Consider the following 20,300-nt stretch of genomic DNA (forward strand, 5'->3'; position numbering starts at 1 on the left):
TCAAGAAGGATGGCACTATTCATCCTGGGGTACAGTCTCTTCATAAAGCTTCTCAGTGTACTTCTGTCTGAGTGACCCCGCTTTGTGAGCAGCTGTGGAGGAAGTGACTGACACAAGACCAAATTAGGAGTGTTGGCCACAATCCACCATCTTTACAGGCACTCCTACGGATACCTTTTGGACTCAGGTTCTGAAAATCCCATTTATAGCTAGTAAGAAAGTTTTTCAGGACGTGTTGCCCAAGTGCATGCCATTGCACAGTACTCCCGAGGAACCAGTCTTAACTAAGAAGTGATTTGAGCAACAGTCATGTTCCTTTGGCATTTGAATGCTGGATTAACACAGGATGTCCATATATGTAGATGTGTGTGTGATATAAATACATAATATAAATATAAATGAAGAATGATTGGACACAAGTCCTCCCCAACATTAGTCGTAAGTAACATCCTCATAGTACTGAGGTCCTGGGTCTATTTCTTTATTCTTGACCACAGTTCCAGGTAAGAAAGCTTATATGGACCCGTATACAAAACCATTCCTACTGTGTGTCTGTGTGTGTTCTTAAATGAAAACCCTGGTGTGTTATAGACTTGTAGAGATATTTGGGTCAATATATCTCTGGAAATTTTCTGCCAGTCAAGCCTGGCATTGTATATAGTATTTTTTAAAACTGGTTTATAACTGTGTGTGTACATATATGTACAATTGGATATGCTCATATATTTTTTGAGAAAGAGAATGGGGTTTTAGAATTTTTAAAGTGTCATTCTCTGTCCTGAGTTTGGGAAGACTTTCCTAGTCCTGACAGAGTGAACAACCAACATATTGAGAATAAAATTATTTACAAGGAAGGAGCCAAGTTCTGTTTTAGTAAAGAGAATTGATAGAAGACAAAAACATAAACAAACGAAAGCAAGCTGGTGGTAATCCCTGCCTGTACCCATATTTATAGCATACCTCCTGCACTGCAAATCATCTTGCCATTCCGATGGAACTGGACAGACACCAAACAACTTGATTCCTGGGAAACACTTAGAACTATGTGAGGCAGTATGAAAGCTTGCTGCCGTTCCCACTGCAATCCCTGTGGGCAATTCCTTCGAAAATAGTAGAAGTTTTGGGGGGGGGGCAGATACTATGTTAATGATCATTCAATTAAGGCACTCAAGTAAGTACATCCTTGTAACCCTGCTCGAATTCCAGGTGCGTGCTCAGCAGCTGACAGTCACTGTCACAGTGCAGAGAAGCACTACATATAAACAGTGAGATTTCTACCAAGACCTGTGGGAATCGGGGAAAAATAGGGAATAAAGAAAGCTTATCAAAGTATTAGACGTTAGGATTGGGCCTGTAGACTGGGTAGAGAGAGATTTGGACAGATGGGGAATAGGAATGGAGACCCAAGCAAGGACAAGGCTCTTGAGGAACATGGTTGCAGGAGGAGAAATGAGGCAGTAGCAGGTTTGACAATACTTTCTGTGACATTGGAGAGAAGAGGACTTCATTATCTCACTTAAGCATAGGATGAATTCATTTTTGAGACAGCACGGCGACATGCAGAGGGAGCTATCCTTTAGAGTGTGTTACTAAGCTACCATGAGGAGAGATTGAGCAAAGGCACTGGCTGGGAATGAGCGAGCAACCAGGAGTGCTTAGAACTTGGCACAGAGTGATCCTGCCACCACACAAATAGAGAAGACTTCAGGCCCCCAGTGAGGACACTAGGCAAGTAGGCACAAGCGTCTTGTTAGTCTTTCATGTATTTTCATGAGCGAGAAAGGACATTTTAATATTCTGAAAAACACAAACCTAGAGGTCTTATTAGTGGTAATTAACCATGAGTTCTAACAACAACTAGGTTTTTGTTTCCTCACTTGAGAAAGTTGGCAAGTTACATAAAAGTTTAAAGGGTGTTACTCCCTGTGTAAGGTCAGTGTTTGACTTTACTTACCCCTCTTCCTGTTCTGGGGAAGCATATATATCTTGGTAGAGATTGGGAAAAAGGCAGTGATCCCAACAGTTGCAACACTTTAAGACCTTGTGTCAGAGACAAGATTTATTGATTTGGAAGGGGGCGGGGCTTCACAGTTTCTACAAGACCCAGTCTGAAAAGCATTGTTTAGAAATGTCATTTATTTGTCCATGACTAATATATGTTTTTACTCTCTGTATACACTCACTGCATATACACTTGGATATATATGTACCTATATATATCCAATATGTGTGCACAGATATACACATACAAGAGAGAATATAGCATATTTCATATCTCTTACCTCGGGAAGCTTCACTGCAAGGTGATTAACAGTCTGAGTAACACTTGCTTATTTAGTAACCGCATACAAGTCTTGCTCCACAGGGAAATTTGGTTATAAGGCAGCACAACTCACATGATCTCACCCTGAACGCTGTATAATATCTTCCAGATCCAAAATGTCTCCAGATCAGCTCAGCCCATGTTTGAAATACCAGATGTTTTATGCCACTTCCCCCACCCCCCTTTTCTCTTTCAAGTATATAGCATGCAATCTCTCTGCTCTGGATCAAGAGGGTCACCTGAAATGTTGCCAGCATATCTGGTTTCTTGACATTATGATTATGGAGAAATAGATGCCTCTTCCATTTCTAACTCTGTTTATTTTAAACAGAGAGAAGCAGGGGACCGGAGACTCGGGTCATGGAAATGTAAGCTAAGTTCCTGGAACCTATGGTTAAGGTTATTTAGTATGTCTTATTTGGGAGTCATATTTCGAGATAACTATGGTAGAGAGACTTTTATTTTTTCAGAGGACCTTGATAGCTGTTCTCAAAGCCCTGCTATGATTTCGCCGAATATAGTTAATCCAGAAGACCTGTTGTTTCCTTGGATAATAATGGAGAAAAAAATTAATCTGTCATATCCTTTTATTGACACTGGCCAGAACGTGTTGCTAAAATTATGTAGAGAGCTTCAGAGCTTGTGTGCTTATGAAAACCATATGTTTCTGCAGTGAGCACTCAGTGCTGGTGTGATAAGACACACTACAGGACTGAGCTGTGTCACTCACCGTGGACTTGCTCGCGTCCCGTCTGTACTTTACAGACTGAGGTGACGGTGGCCGGCATGAGCTGCTCATACACTGCCCTCTCAGATGATCACTTTATGCTTCGCAGTTTAGCGTGGGCAGGTTGTTAAGGGGCCGACTAAAGGTAATGTTACCCAGCATAGGATCTGCAACCAGAATTTTAGAAATTCAAAAATGTTGGGAGTCCAGCCGGTTCAATTCTTTTCTTATCTAGACAAAACTCGGAGAAAAAAAATGGCTTTAAAAACTATTGAATGTAGTTGGGGACACTGCGGGACCCAGACCACAGTTTTCTTGACTCCTCTTCAATGGTCTGCCTTCTTTTTCACAGTTACATAGTTTGTTATAATACATAACTATACGATTCTCATCATTTCTTTACATCACTATTATACACAAGCACACAAATCATAGTGTTCATGCGTCCAAGGATCTGTAGTTTGTTGTCTAAACAGCCAGGAAAGAACATCTAGGCCTCCCTCATCCCTCTTACACCCCATCCTAGCTCAGAAGGCAGCCAGAGTGCCAGTATCTAACATCATCCCTATTAGTCCTCACCAAGAGTTTTCACGCACAGAGAGCTGGGCAGAAGCTAACCTGTAAGGCCCAGGTTCTAAACTTAGGAATCATCTCTTTTGTTAAAAAGAGGGCTGTGCCCAATTGGGGTAGTCTGTGCTGAGGGCAAAGTAAGGGAAGATGTGTGGTGAGGATTCTGCATTCAGGAAATCCTGAACATGGTGTATACTGGAGAGAGAAATTGCCGGAACTGTTGGAGCAAATAGAGCTCAATAACTGAAATTCAGAGGCAGGGCAGTCCAGGTCCTCTGGCACTGTGCCTTAAAAGGTATGGGATGGACCTTAAACAGTGCAGGGGTGGGTGGTTCTGACTCTTCTGGTTGGGAGGTCGGCACTCCCAGAAGCCTCAGGGAAGAATAAATCAGAAGAAAGTTGACTGATACTTGTAGAGCTATGTCCTCTCTAGACAGTGCTATTGTATGAAGTCTTAGAAGTGCATTCCAGATTATAACTCAGCCTGGAACCAGGCACATCTGCTGAACAAGGAATGAGGGTATGGATCGCAAATCTCTTTTCTTAGAGATTTGTGTTCGTTTGTCATAATTGAGGTCGAAAATTCTCACCCAGTCATGGAGCATAAGATAAATTAGTTGGGTGTCAGTTAAGTTTTGTGGACCAACATGTGCCAGAAATTATACGTAAAATAATTTCTGTCATAGAAAAATTAGCTCATTGCCAGCCAGGAATTCTGTCTCATGGATTTGGCTGCTGGTAAAGATTCTGAAAAATAGGTGTCTTTCTTGTGTTTTGTTTTTAATTAGGACTTTTTTCTTTTGGGTTACAGGACGTAGTGTATACTGGTGTGACCTATTTCTCCTCTAACTCACTTAACTCCTCTGTCAGGGACATTATTACTGTCGTCACTGAGTCTGAGCACCCAGAAAAGATGAAAGTATGTGTGTTTGTTTAAAAAAAAAAGTTAGTGTTAATTTAATTCAGTTCCAGAGAAGCCGAGATACGTGAACACACAATCCAAAGCCTGTCTTGTGCCACTGACCATATTGTTCAGAGTTCATACACGCAGCTTCCATGTTACACCTAAAAGCTACTGTCCAGCAGCAGGCATCTGGTCCTCTGGCTTTTAAGTACCACCCTTGCAGCGTTCCCTGGGCCTGTTGTAGGTGCATCATTGGGTTTGGGTATGCCATAGCCAGCTGTTCTCCACAGTCTGACCAGTTGTGGATTCTGATGACAGTTTCCATCTACTGCAGAGTGATACTTCCTGAATGAGGAGTGAGATGCTCTTGTCTGTGGTGTAAGAACATGTATTTAGAATACACTCTACTGATTTAGGAATGGAGCAGTAGTTATTTGGTTTTCAGTACCAGTCTTAAATCTCTATTCATGGGGTGGATCTTAAGTCCAAGTAGACTTCCTATTGGTTACCTCTCAAACAAAAGTACCACTGTTGCACCATTGCGGATGTCTTGCTGCAGTAGTCAGTGTAAAGTCTAGATTTCCAGCTGGATAAGCCTGCCGGTTGCTTTTCTCCCTTGTCAGCCCTCATAACACCTTTGGGTGTCATGAGAGTTAGTCCTCAGGGAGGAGGCTTCCAGGTAAGTTCTAGAATGTATTGATATTTTGATCTTGGGCAAATTCTGAAAACTTCCTGGGTTTCCATCAAATCATCTGTAATGAACAGAGGGAAATAGCGCCTGCTTCCTAAATGTCGTGTGAGGTTTTGTAAGGTTTAAATGGTAAGTATAATAGAATACCTTTTCTGGTATTCAACAAACATTTGTAGTTGCTGTGATTATACTTTCGTATATAAAGTCACCATTTAATCGTAATTCCTAAACTCTTTCATACACTTGTTTGCTTTTCAGCCGCTGCCCTCTGTGTCATTCCTGAACTTGTATTCAGGGCATGTAAGGGGCAAAGGCATGAATTTATGAGTTCTGTGACTTTCAGTATTTGTAGTCTTTCTATAAAGTTGTGTTTTGCGTCTCCTCCGTTCGTGATGAAAGCAAGGAGAACATAAAGTATGCGGTACATGTATCCACAGCCTGCACTCGCCGACCTGGTGTCGGAGTTGGCTAAACAATGGGAATCTCATAAAAGATTTGTTTGAGTGTTACATCAACAAGAGCATTAAGTGGAATTAAAAGTGTGATTTACTGAATTTTCAAAAATTTCAAACATGTATAATAATAGATTCCCTTTTGTTCCTCCCCTGAACAGATGGGCTTAGGTCATGAGCAAGGATTTGGAGCCCCCTGTCTAAAATGCAAAGAGAACTGTGAAGGGTTTGAACTACACTTCTGGAGGTGAGCTCTTGAAACCATAATATCGTTGGTCTTTCCCCTCTAGGGCAGGGCCCTTGGATGGGGTTCTCATCTTTCCCCTCTAGGACAGGGCCCTTGGATGGGGTTCTCACACTCTGAAGAGTTCTTGGGTATAGCTTCTTAGCTGCTGGACTTCTCTTTTCTTAGAAGTCGATGAAAAGTGAACTGATCTGTGTTCACATCCTGTTGTGGGTTTGATGATAACCGTATGCAGAGTTGTTGATGTCTTTGCTGTCTTCCAGATTTTCTGATACCCCAAAAACAGAATGGCAGAGGAGTTTGTGGTAACCCTTCTGGACTATAAATTAATGATGTCCTCGCGGCTCACACCTACGGTGGCGGTGTAGTTAACGCACATGTGTTCAGTTGCACGTCCATATCCTAGGTGCCAAGAAATGACACTAGGGTTAATTCTTAATTTTCTCAGAAGTCATTTTATTACTGAGGAACTTGAAACTTAAAATTTGCTGCTAATTTCTGAATGAGGGGCGTGTATCGGAAAGATAGAAGATAACGGTTCTTAAAATCCTAAAACAGGAAACCAGCTCTTTTAAAGAGCATAAAAGTTCTTCTACATGCCTGCTGGAAGTTATAGTCAGCAGAGGATTATCAGAAAATAAGAAGTAAAAATCAGTTATAAGAGGATAATGGTTCACCTGTGGCAATAAACTTTTTTCTGTACCGAGGAACAGGCCTTATGCATACAAAGCAAGCCTCGGTCCCCTGAACTCTACCTCCAGTTCACGCTGAACCCCATTTAACCCCCACTTCCATGTTTCAGATCACCATAGAAACTAAAATAAAGAAGTTTCAACAGCTATTATGTCTGTGTGCAGTATAAACTAAAAGGAGATATAATAAGTCTGACCTATTAGTCTCCTTTAGAAGCTTCCGTGTTTAATAGGCTCTAGGTGAGAGACATGAATACCTAAAAGAGCCATGGCACTAGAACTCCCTATTACCACAAGTAATGGACAAGTTCCTTATTTCTGTTTATTTTCGAAGAGCTTAGAATTCTCCACGGCGTTGGCATAGTCCAGACTTAAGTAGCCTCACTGCCTGTAGAGTAATACAAAGACAATATCATTCAACATAGAATAATTTCTCAGGATTAGAATTGAAGGGCCAGAATCATAGATGCTCAAACCTCACTGTAAAATGTGTGCCTGCTTGCTTTCTATCCATTTCTTCTTCAGATATTTTTATAGTGTCTGATACGTGGTAGATTCTGCGACTAGCTGGTATGTTGTGTTGTTTGGGGAAGATGTTTGTTTTACATTCTCTAGTGAATGCATGGATGAGGAAGGTACCAGGATGACCACCTCTCCCTTCACCTTTCCTTTGTGTCCACCAGATGACTTTTCAGAGGGACACATCGCCCCCTGCTGGACATAGTGTTTTCAGGCTTAAAATAACCCTTTCAGCTATGGAATTTCCCAAACTGCTCATGAGACTTTTGGAGCTCATTCCTAAGAGAGATTGCTTTTTCTGTAAACCTGGTTAGTTCTGAGTTACCTGTTGGCCTGCAGATTGTTCTGCTATCATCTGAGATGTTCAGATTGTTGAAAGGTTGGCCAGAAAGCCTCCATAGCATGAAAACTCTTTCTTAGGTGTATCAAACAGGCTGCTTTGGACTCTGAGACTTTGTCCAAAAGTCATAAATACTAGAGGTTGGCCTCCCGAATAGCTGGAGTTTGTATGGTCCTTGCACATATTTCTTAGAAATGTTGTAATCCTTCTGGCAGGGGTCCAAACGCATATCTCCAGTACAATTCCTTGTCATTCTCCAACCTCTATAACTGGAAGACCAGAGGCAGGTGCCTTTGACCTCTGAGTACAGCTAGTTTTCATAATTTTTAAAAATGCATTTAAAAGTATTTACTTAATTCATTTTCACTTTATGTGTATGTGTATTTCGCCTGCATGTATGTCTGTGTATCACGTGTCGCTGGTGTCCTCAGAAGTCAGAAGAGGGTGTCGGGCCCTGTGGGACTCAGGTTACAGACAATTGCTAGCACCCATGTGGATGCCAGGAACTGAACTGTCACTCTTTGGAAGAGCAGCACCTGCGCCTAACCACTGAACCATCCCTCCAGCCCCCCGTTTGGAACCATCCTAGAAACAAATTTTAGATCAGTGGTCCCAAGTGCAAACAGAGATGTCATCTGCAAACCAGAGCCATGGCATCCCCAGGCACTTAGTCACCTCCATCTTCACGGTGAACCTCGACATGTAGGATGCAGTCCTCACCATGCCCCTTGGCACAGGATGGTACTTTGAAGTGGTTCGATAGGTGCTGTGTGTACTTCTCAACCGCATGAGAACCCTCCATGCACACCAGAGCTAGTCCTTTTCTGACATTCTTTGACCTTTGTTGGCAGACCTCAGCATCCTGTCTCTCCAGCCTTTCCCAGTCCTTCTAAGCATCATTTACTCCCAACTACATGTTTCATGTTATTCCCCCAAATCCTCTGAATTTCTTACCCACGTGTGCATGCTCGGACATATACCACCTCCCGGCACTAGAAACAGAAATTCTTAGATCGCTCACTACTCTTGCCCACGGCTCTAGCTGCTATAGCAAAACACACAGACATAGTGCATGAAACACAAATGTGTTTCCACTGTGAATGCTATAAAGTTGTGTCGAGGGTCCGCTTTCCGAGTTGTAGGCAGTGTTTCTCAGAGTACACTCTCAAGGCCAATGAATGTGTGCCTGTGCACACCCATGCATGGGAGGGCTCATCCAAGTATTATTATTATTATTATTATTATTATTATTATTATTATTATTATTATTATTATGACCCTAACCATGTCACCTCACTGAACCTCCATGGAAGTAGTTCAGTGTGTGAATTTGCGGGGGGGGGGGGGGGGGGGTTGGGACACAGTGTGATCTGTGGCCCCTCCTTTCTGTGCTTTCACACATTCCCAAGTTAGAAATCCTTTCTCCTGAATACTGCAGAGTAGTTTTCAGGTTTCATTCCGCTTAAGGGTGACTTACTGGCTAGTGTCCTCCACTACCTCATTGCTGAGGACAGAGGAGTCAGTGTGCCGTGGGTGGAGGAGCGTGCATGCAGAGAGGTGAGTGGAAGTTCAGAATTTGTCACAAAGGTTCTGGGAAAAATAAGTCTGCACTTGTAGAAAAGTTCAGAGGGAAACTTAGCAACTTCATTCAGCAAGCCTCACTCCAATAGCAAAACTTGAAAAATGTTATGATGACTAGTTTGTGCCACTGGGTTTCTGTTAAGTATAATTTATGAACCACCTGCGTGTGCCATATATGCGGGTTTTTGTTTGTGGGTAGCCACTTCTGACAAGCTCAGAGGGTAAAAAGACCACTTGTTAGTTACCTGAGCTTCCATTCTTACCCATTGTGAGCTGGGGCGGGACAGGAACAACATAAGCAATTCTGTTCTTGGCATCTCCGAAGGCTGCTGTCAGTGTGGTGATGTGTGTTTTATCTAATCGTTCCTTCCTGCTGTTTGTAGAAGCTGGTTGTTGTTGTTGTGTTGTTGTTGTTGTTGTTGTTGTTGTTGTTGGCCAGCCGAGGTCCTGGTTCCTAGCTGCTTTTCAGATGGAGTTGCTGTCATCTTTGGAAGTCACACACACACACACACACACACACACACACACACACGCCATTTCTATGTCTTCCATCTCTGTCTGACTTCTGTTTCCATTCCTCTTTATAGACTTGAGTGATTTGAGTAGGTCTTCTTGGACACCCTGTTCTCCATTTATCAAACGGAAACCATGTTGATGTGAATGGCATCAGAAGCAAAACTAGAGATCAGGAAAAGCTGCCATCTGCCCACCAAGAACTATCTATGGGACATGCTTCAAGCAATATGCAAACATAAGTGCTTATGAAATGTCTGGCACAGTCTCAAGATTTTATAGCCAACCTCTTTTATACTGAATACGTAGTAAGATCATTACATCCATAGGTCATTCATCATATAAGTAACGGAATGAGAGTTTTGCCTTCTCTATATTTAAACAGTTACATTTTTCAGAAGACACTATTACTTCGACTGCAGTACACCTACAGTAGAATTTCTAATGGCCTTAGGCCTGGCAGAAAGCTGAAGACTCCTGACCATAAATGGAGTAACCTTTGTGTTGAATTCTGTTACGGAGGCCCATGTTCCTGCCCATATATGTCTGTCCCTGCTACAAAAGGGCAGCTTCCAGCCTTTTAAATTATGGTTTGTAGCAGTGCCACAGCCTCATTCTTAGATCACCGGGACAGCTGGCAGCTGGTTGGACTGCTTCTCGCAATGGAAAAATAATAATTTGTATGAATCAGTGCTACAAAAGTCATTTCTCTCACAGGTGAATTGGAGTTTCTTGTCTGCATTCACCTTGAAACTGTCAATTTCAGTGGTTTTTTTGTTTTTTTTTTTTTTTTTTTGATTTGTTTTGTTTTTTCTGTTAAAGACTTTAGAAATTCCATTCTCTTCCTTGGATTTAACTCAAGAACTCTTAAATTGTTGAAGTGGAGAGCTAGAGTCTGGATTTATTCTCTCTCTCTCTCTCTCTCTCTCTCTCTCTCTCTCTCTCTCTCTCCCTCTGTGTGTGTGTGTGTGTGTGTGTGTGTGTGTGTGTGTGTGTGTGTGTGTGTGTGTGTTAGGTGCTAATTTTAAAAAGTAACCTATTTCAAACAAGAGTCGCCCCCCCCCCACATACCTTAGACCTTCAGTGTTTACTTCCCTCCTTTCCCAAGTAAACAAGCAAAGGATGGTTTTAACCAAGCTTAGCTCTGAATCCAGTTAGCGGTTTCCCCCATGTACCTGACAATGGAGGCTAGAACCGTAAGAATTATTGTGAAACGGTTTAAGAGCAATTTCCAACTCATAAAACAGATTTCCAGTGTCCGGATTGTGGCAGCTGCCCTGTTTTACAGGTCTCCTGATGGCATGGTGGCCTGTGACAGGCCCTCTGTCGGCATGGAGCTGCAGTGGGGTGGCTGGGAGGATGTGCTTACCCCAGCTGCTGCAGCGATGGCTGTCCAGCCGAGGAGGGTGCACTGCCCGGTCTGGGTCACGTTTCACCAAGTGTTCGGTCCCACATTGATCCCTGTGGGAGTGGTAATACAAAAGAGCCAGGCAACAGTCCCAGTTTAAGACTGCTCACTAATCAATAATGGCCTCTCTCTACTTAAAAAGCCGAGCACCAGGATAATGTGATGCTTTTTATTTATTTATTTTTCTCTTGTTCCCCATAGCTGTTGGCATGTTGCTTAACCTGAGATGATTTGTCTGATTAAATCCAATGGACAAAGATACAAACTGCCCTTCTATAAGAGATTAAAAAGACCTATAGAATCCCTTAAGAATATTTATATCTACCTCTTGCTAATTAAGTCCACCAGGATCTAGGTCATCTTTCTCCAGCTCCATCTTGATTTTTTCCCCCTTAATCTCTGTTCCTCTTCCATTTTCCTACCTTTTCTACGCCTTCCTCTCCACTGTCCAATCATGTATCACCTTAACGTCAATCCACAGGGTCTGGTGTCATTGATTCAGTGCCTGTCTTACTTGGTACCTTCACAGTAAATGCAATTGGACCTGCAGCCTGCTAAAACATGTTTACCCACCAGTAGGTTTCATTCGCTGTATATCTTTTACTGCTCATTATAAAGCCCCAGGCTCCTTATTTTATACATGAGATATTTTCTGATGAGATATAGGTCAGCAGATCCAAAGGCAGGGTCACCTTATGTCCCTGTCAGCAGTCATTGGCTGATTAGTAGAACGCACACCAGAGTCCTCAGCCTCATAAAGATTTGCTTACCTGTGTTGAGAACCTCATTCCCTCTCCAGAATGCCTCTGGTACAGTTTTAATCTTGATCTAACCACCAAGTGATGGTTTTATAGATAGTTCCATTGTTTTGGGTAACAGCAGGCACATAAAGAGCACACTGTAGAAGCCCGGGTGATGAGATCCTTCCCACTAGATGGGGGTATGAGATAACTGGATGTAAGAAAGGATCTTTTATAGACATAATAAAATGCATTAATTCTCCACAGATTTTTACCAAATAAAGTTTCCTGACCAATATGTGTACAAGAAGAGCAATGAACTCGTTCATCCCGTTTCTGCTCCTTTCTCCTGCCTCTTCCCCTTTTTCCCTGCCTCTTTCTCCCCCTTTCTCCTGCCTCTTTCTCCCCCTTTCTTCTGCCTCTTTCTCCCTCTTTTCTCCTGTCTCTTCCCCTTTCTCCTGCCTCTTTCTCCCCCTTTCTCCTGCCTCTTTCTCCCCTTCTTCTGCCTCTTTCTCCCTCTTTTCTCCTGTCTCTTCCCCTTTCTCCTGCCTCTTTCTCCCCCTTTCTCCTGCCTCTTTCTCCCCCTTTCTTCTGCCTCTTTCTCCCTCTTTTCTCCTGTCTCTTCCCCTTTCTCCTGCCTCTTTCTCCCCCTTTCTCCTGCCTCTTTCTCCCTCTTTCTCCTGCCTCTTTCTCCCCATTTCTCCTGCCTCTTTCTCCCTCTTTCTCCTGACTCTTTCTCCCTTTTTCTCTTGCCTCTTTTGTTCGCTTCTTTCTGATGAATCCTTATCACTCCTGTTTCATTGATTTTCCCCCCTCACTTGCTCTGAATAGTACATATTGAACAATATAAATAGAATTGGAGATAGCAGGGTTAGTCTCTTGTCTCAAATCTTAGAATTAGTATATGAACTGTAAATGCTCAGTGTTGGGCGGATTGGGGATAGGTGTTTTATTTTGTTCTCCCCCAGAGAGGTTTTTCTGTGAGCTTCCTGATTCCTATCACAAGACCCAAAAACCTGCTGTGATCTTGAGAGACGTTAAATGCTTCTAGATGAACAGTAGCCGTTGTTCACGTGATTAGTTTCCCCTAATGCTATTAACTTTATTTCTTGTGACTTAGAGCTCTATGACACCTTTCCACAATTTCTTTGATAGAATACTTCACCCAGTAATTGTCCTTTCATCCTTTCTGGTGTGCTCATGTGTACTGTAAAGTCCTTTTGTTAGTGACTGTTACTTAGCACACACACTTAAGAGTGTCTAATGCTAACTTGTATCTGTTGACCTCCTGAGCAATCTGAAGTTATACAGGGCTTTGTGAAATGCTCAACCACAATGTCCTGTTTCCACTCCAGCCTCTCTCCCTTCACTGTCATCTTTCTGGGTCCTCGGCCTTCATGCTGTGGTTTCCCCGGGAGACAGAGGTGTTGACAATTCATTCATGTTACATACTGCTTCCTGAATCTCAAGATTGGAGGGGTTTGTTTTTGTTTTGCCAAGTTTTACCAGAATATACTAGATTCTTTTGTCTTGCAGTCTACTTGACATCATTCTCCACATCCTGGGCAATCCAGCTATCACAGTAGTTTAGCATTGAAGACATTCAGCCTCTCACCCTTCCCCATTCCCTACCTCACATCTATTTCTCTGTTGTGTTCTTAATCTTGGTAAGTTAAACGTTCCTTGTACTGTCATTTACATGACCGAAATTTTGTTGTCTTTGAGAATCTGTCAGTAAGCCCAAGTCATCCACAAGCCCAGTTAGATTTGCCTATAAGATCTGAAATCTTTTCATCTCCACTGTCTGATCAGTGACCTGTTTCCAGGGCATCACTTTACATTATGCAATGTATGCATTACATTATGAAGTGTCACAGTGCTGCTGCTACCAAAAAGCACAGCATAGCTCACTAACTCCATGCAACATTGTTTAACTTTTATTTTTATTAATCACTTTATTCATTTGCATTTTAAATGATATCCCTCTTCCTGGTTACCCCTCTACAACCACTCCCATCCCATCTGCCCCTTTGTCTCCATGAAAATGCTCTTTCACCCACTCACGTGCTCCGGCCTCACCTCTCTAGCGTCCCCCTACCCTGGGGCATCAAGCCTCCACAGGACCAAGGGCCTCCCTCCCATTGATCTCCAACAAGGCCATCCTCTGCTACAAATACAGCTGGAGCCATGGGTCCCTCTGTGTACTCTTTGGCTAATGGTTTAGTCCCTGGGAGCTCTGGGCAGTCCAGTTAGTTGATAATTTTGTTCTTCCTATGGGATTGCAATCCCCTTCTACTCCTTCAGTCATGCCCCTAGCTCTTCCATTAGGGTCCCCAAGGTCTGTCCAATGGTTGGCTGTGAGTATCTGCATCTCTGTTGGTCAGATGCTGGTAGAACCTCTCAGGGAACAGCTACACCAGGCTCCTGTCAGCAAGTGCTTCTTGGCTACACGCACAATATCTGAATGAAGTGCACGTATCTGAAAGACTAACAGGCTGTGTTAGCCTTCAGTTATGTTTTATCTCTAATCCAGTCTCTGCATGGTAGGTTGTGTTATAATTAGGTCTGTTCATGTTACAAATTATCAATGATTCAGTGCCTCACAATTGCCATTATAATGAAGGTCACACTGCATGATGTGCCCGCAGGCGTCTTATGTCTGCCTTGCTCTCCAACGTCGTCAACGTCACGGCCTTCTCTGGTATAGACCTATCAAATAGTTCTTTTCTAATTTAGGGCCACTGCAAATACTCTTTCTGTTCAAGCCTTGGGCGCCTTTCCTCAGCCACAAATACACGCTCGCACACCCCATACACATGGTTTATGCATTCTTTCTGCTCTAAACTTAAATCTCACTTCCTTTTGGAATCCTTTCCTCACCAGGTTGGAGTAACGATTCTACTTACTGTCGTGGTAGCGTGTTTTTCATTCCTAACACAGATGCAATTAGAATGTCTATGCGTGTCTGTGTCATCTTCTTACCAGGAAGCAGGCTTCAGAAGATCAAAGACTGGACCTGTGGTTTTTACTGGGTCTGGTGTCGAGCATGCTCTTGACACATGGACATACCCGAAGGTCACATGGGAGAATGTGGGATGTTAGAGAGATGAGTAGACATGGGTTGTGTTGTTAAATTCCAACAAACAACGTAAGAGCAGAGGATCATTCATTCATGTCTTATTTTGGGGTCAGGGTGTCAGTATGTAGCCCTGGCTGGCCTGAAGCTAATACCAGCCTCTATCGCTTTGATGTGTAATGAAAGACATGATAGTTGGTGGATAAGTGTTCCGAAAAATAAGGGAAAGGAAGCAAGGGAGGGATTGAGTAAGGAAATGGGAAAATGGGAAAGGAACGGAAATTGAAGCTGGAAAGGGAAAGGAAATTGAAAAACATTGTAGGGCTAAATGTAGGATTGTGATGTTTGACTGGGGGGGGGTCTGAATCTCCTACTCACTTAAAAGGATAACTTGGGGAAAGACAATGAAATAATAGCAGGTAACGAATGAAACATGGAATTGCATGCTGGGGTAGTTTGCATCTGTATTATCATCTTCACACTGGACCTTTCGGACATGCGCTTCTTAGCTAAAATCTAATTTATCCAAGTCATATAAAGTGCGGGTGTGTCTTTCTGTGTCTTTCTTGGATAAGCTTTTCTCATCCCTCCCCTATGAAACAAATTGCTTTGTGTGTGTGTGTGTGTGTGTGTGTTCTGTGCAACACATTTTTTTTCAGTGTCTTAGGAACCACGAAGAGTAGGGACCGCACAGGTATCGCTGGTTAGGTGCACTTAGTCATTTTCTGCCTTTCCCCCAATTATAGAAAAATATGTCGTAACTGCAAATGTGGTCAAGAAGAGCATGACATTCTCCTGAGCACCGAGGAGGACCGGAAGGTGGGGAAACTCTTTGAAGACACCAAGTACACCACCCTGATTGCCAAGCTGAAGTCAGACGGAATCCCCATGTACAGACGCAATGTTATGATACTAACCAATCCGGTCGCTGCCAAGAAGAACATCTCCATCAACACGGTCACCTATGAGTGGGCTCCCCCGGTTCAGAACCAGGCACTGGTGAGTACTGGGAGGGACGGGGGCGAGGAAGGACGCCTTATGTTACTGGATTGCTTATTTAGGGCAGCGTCTTTTGTGACATGGTCACCTGCCACACGTCTGTTGTTTGTCTTGAGTTCCCATTATTGTGACTTTGGGTACCTATTACTACTTTTTAAACCACAAGTCTACTACATGCCCCAGAGACTTTTTCTAACTACCTAATTTACCTTAGTCTAAAAATGTCAGAGATTATTTGAAAATCAGAAACAAACAAACAAACCAACAGACCAGTCGGGTGTCTTACACCCATCTAACCAGTTTTCTGGTAGACTCTTAAGATTTTTCTTATGATGAGAAAGGACACAGGATGGATTTCCTGCCTGTTTTTAGAACTGAACCAAATAGTTCTGGCACCATATTTTTTTCACCATAAAAGGCAGAAAAGTATGATTAGGATCCAGCTCTTTGTCTGTTGCTGTGACAACTAGCTAAAGCACTGGGCGTTCAGCTAGGGCATTCCGGGATATCTTACAAATGAGGTGATGAACACACCACTGAGCCACACTGCACTCATAATGACATACCCAAGCTGTTCCATATAGACTCGCATCTGCTGACTTAGCACACACAAACCACAGTAATCCAAAGGCTCTTTAAGACTGGATGGTGGGAGTTAATTTCCCAGAGAAAAATGTGTACATTGTACTCACCAAAACATGTTTTTCTTTTTCAATGTGTTAATATCTTTAGATGCTTATAGCACAAGGCTGAACCTCCCTTTTGTAAACTCATTTCTTGTGTGTTACAGAAGATATAAGAATCTCACCCAACACTGCTTTTCCTGTCCCCCAGGCCAGGCAGTACATGCAGATGCTGCCCAAAGAGAAGCAGCCAGTGGCAGGGTCCGAGGGGGCACAGTACCGGAAGAAGCAGCTGGCGAAGCAGCTTCCTGCACATGACCAGGACCCTTCTAAGTGCCATGAGTTGTCTTCCAAAGAGGTGAAGGAGATGGAGCAGTTTGTGAAGAGATACAAGAGCGAGGCTCTGGGAGTGGGTGACGTGAAGCTTCCCTCTGAGATGAATGCTCAGGGTGACAAGATGCTCAGCCCTTCCGGAGACAGGAACACCCCAGCATCGGGTTCCAGGGACAAGGCCGCGGAATCCAGGAAGACCCAATACGTGAGTAGTCACCATGCTGACTTGCTTTGCGTTATGTGAATCTTTTCCTTTCTTAGAACTTGTTTTGTGTGTGTGTGTGTGTGTGTGTGTGTGTGTGTTGGTGTGTGTTGGGGTTCAATCCTCTGTTTCTAAAAAGCATTAGGTAAGGAGAAGAAAATTAATGAGAATCCCGTTTGACTTATCTTAGAGCGTTACTATGTTCGAAAGTTTGAGGCATCTGTCTGCAGCCGAACTTTGCTTATTACAAAGGATAATTTTGAGTTTTATCTGTTCACAGCAGTCACCATTAGCTTTTTAGCTTCTTACTTGAATACAACATACCAATCTGGCGTCTGTTTCGTTAGAAAGCTTTTTGAACATTTATTTGTTATTTTTGTGTATGTTATTTTTTTGTTTTCTTTCTTTCTTTTTTCTTTTTTTTTTTTTTTTTTTTTGCTGGCATCTATTTTTGTGAACCATATGCATGCAGTGCCCATGGAGGCCAGAAGATGGTGCCGATTTCCCTAGGGTTGGAGATAAACATGAGGAAGAGCTACCTGGTCCTCTGAACTGTTGAGCCACTTCTTGCTCCCAGCATCTGTTTCTAAACACAATCCTGTGATAACTGGTCATTTCCTATGCACATCATACTTCTCTAATTACATCGACTGCCATTGGCTAATGTCATCAGTGTTACTCTGAGCAGTGATGACATCACTAGGACCCTCTGTCACTCACTTTAGCAAGGGCCACCTTGAGTCTTTGCTCTACTGTAAAAGCTGTAGGTCCCAGTAGGGAAGCAGCCGCCAGTTTCTCTTGAGCAGCTCATTAGCGCCTAAGTGAATGAAGCTGACATGTTTCAGGTTTGATCCTGAATGTGCTTTGACAGTTTCATACATGTATATGACATGTTTGGATTACTCTATGTCTTCTCTTCCTCTGATTCCCCTTAAGCCCCCCCTGTCCCTTTCTCAGTTCATGTAGCTTTGCATTGTGATGTACTTTAATCAAGACTGTGTGGCTAAGAGACTGGAACTCTTTGGAGCTTAGTGGGCTCTCCAGTGTGTACACCGATGAACACCGTGGCTGCCCCTCCCCCGGAATCTGTGTGTAACCAATAGTTAAGCAAGGAAGGACATGGCCCTGTGAGGCCCTCCTCGATACATGATAGACTGTTGATTGGCCCAATCTTGTGCAGGCCCAGTGCCCTGCCTCTGGTGCTGTGGGGTCCTGATTATAACGGTGGAGTCATGTCCAGAAGACCACAGATCACAGTCCTTCCCTCCCTCTGCCCGGCCTTAGGATCTTTCTGCCCTCTCTTCCATGACGTCCCTGAGCGGTGCACATGTCCTCTTTAGAGCTGACACTCACCCATCACTTATCCGCGGGTTCCCTGAGTCTGAGTCTATGCCTTCATCATGACTGAGGCGGAAGGTAGCTTTGCTTTATGAGTATCAGCAGGAACATCTAGAAGGCGGTTTGCTGCTGTATCGATACAGCGGAACAACAGTAGTAAGTTTCCCTCTAGGGCCCAAGACCGCCTCAGCTATGGGTTTTGACTGAGTTTACAGTCGCAAGCATGGCTCAAGTCCAGTCGGAGCTTACCATTCCACGTCCATAGGGATCATATATGCTTAGGCCAATCTAGTTTTCACTACGATTCAGACTTCAGTCTGGGCAGTTGTATTGGCAAGGGTATATAAAAGCCTCTTTCAGAGACTGTTTCTGTAATGGCTTGAAGGGAAAGGAGAATCGTGATAAAGCATCAGGCCTGAGCTGACTCTAATGCGTTTCTCATAGGTACAATTAGCACATAGTTAATAAGGTGTGGTCCTCTAGACGGTCACTCACGGCTCTTATGCAATCATTTTTGAGAGAACCGGCATAAGAATCGAGGCAGAAACAACTCTGAACCTTTCCCCAGAGAGCGCCTTCCATCTGGGAAACAGTGCTGTGTGAACGCAGCGTGTGTGAGCCTAGCATGCTTGAACACAGCGGGAAGAAGATGGTTGGGACAGAAGGAAGCTGAGCGAGTCCTCCTCAGACCTGTCAGGTCCCTGTTGTCGTTTCTGTAGAAACGGTCGCTCTGTGGACCCCGATGCAGGACCAAAGATTCAGGCGCTCTGACAACTGTTGTCTGGGTTCTTTCCCCTAGTCCTGTTACTGCTGCAAACAAACCATGAAGGAAGGAGACCCAGCTGTCTATGCCGAGAGGGCCGGCTTCGATAACCTCTGGCACCCGGCCTGCTTTATCTGCAGCACCTGTGGGGAGCTCCTGGTGGACATGATTTACTTCTGGAAGGACGGGAAGCTCTACTGTGGCAGACATTACTGTGACAGTGAGAAGCCCCGCTGTGCTGGCTGTGATGAGGTCTGTTGTCCAGGGATGCCCCGCTTGCAGCCTCCCCCTTGTGCCCCACAGGTCTCCGCCAGACGGGAGACCACAGGCCTTACCCAAGTATCGATCGATCGTGCAGGCAACTTGGTTACTTTTATTCTGGGTGTCCTGATTAAACCTGAAAAAGTGATCGGAAGGGAAATTGATTCTGATAACAAACCCAAGCCCGATGCTACCATTTTCAAATATTAAATCCCAAGAAGGCATGTGCTCTTGTAGGCTTCAATGCCCATCCTGGGTGTGTTACTGTGGAGTAAAGAGAAAAAAAGACTGATGGGTCTTGTCTTTCTCCTGTTTCCAGCTGATATTCAGCAATGAATACACCCAAGCCGAAAACCAGAACTGGCATCTCAAGCACTTCTGCTGCTTTGACTGCGACAACATCCTGGCAGGAAAAATATACGTGATGGTCAGCGACAAGCCTGTGTGCAAGCCCTGCTATGTGAAGAACCATGCTGTGGTAAGAGGCGCGGGGGCACACACTCACCTCAGCCTGTGCAGTGACTTCTGTCTCTGCCTCTCTTTACATCACCTAAAAGTGGGAAGCCATGAGCCAGCCCGTACGGAGAAAGCACGTGCTTCCTTCATGGGCCGTTTAAATCTAGCAGTTCAAAAGCCATAAACGTACCGATTACCTTAAGATGGCTCATTCTGCCTGTGCATTTGCCGTATAGATTATATATGATGCTTGGTAATAATTTTCCAACTTAAAAAAATTACTTAGTAGGAATGGATTTATTCTTATTACCACAGATCAAATTCCATCTAAAATAGTTTCTGGGGGCCTTACCATTGGCTCACCAGTTAAGAGAGAGAGCTTGTTGCAGTTCCAGAGGACCTGGGTTCTATCCTAAGCACCCTCATGGCAGCTCACAACCATCTGTACCTCCAGTCCCATGGGATCTTTTGGCCTCTTTAGGCACCGGGTACACACATGTTACGTGGACATATATACAGGCAAAACACCTATACACATAAATGCT

At 43.7% G+C, this 20,300-nt stretch overlaps 1 protein-coding gene across 2 annotated transcripts in view; it reads left to right on the plus strand.

Moving 5' to 3' along the window:
- The window catches only part of TES (testin LIM domain protein), a 34,355-nt gene that overhangs the window by 11,894 nt on the left and 2,161 nt on the right, over positions 1-20,300 (plus strand). The window contains exons 1-6 of one of the 2 annotated variants that reach the window (XM_080936260.1): positions 5,086-5,203; positions 5,829-5,914; positions 15,527-15,779; positions 16,614-16,940; positions 19,075-19,290; positions 19,619-19,777. In XM_080936260.1, the coding sequence (XP_080792386.1) occupies positions 5,171-5,203; positions 5,829-5,914; positions 15,527-15,779; positions 16,614-16,940; positions 19,075-19,290; positions 19,619-19,777 (1,074 nt within the window). In that variant the 5' untranslated portion in view covers positions 5,086-5,170. Of the gene's footprint in view, positions 1-5,085; positions 5,204-5,828; positions 5,915-15,526; positions 15,780-16,613; positions 16,941-19,074; positions 19,291-19,618; positions 19,778-20,300 lie in introns of those variants that run through there. The other variant, XM_080936261.1, reaches the window with a different exon arrangement.

The sequence above is a fragment of the Micromys minutus genome (genome assembly GCF_963924665.1).
Source record: "Micromys minutus genome assembly, chromosome: 23".
NCBI classification, from domain to species: domain Eukaryota; kingdom Metazoa; phylum Chordata; class Mammalia; order Rodentia; family Muridae; genus Micromys; species Micromys minutus.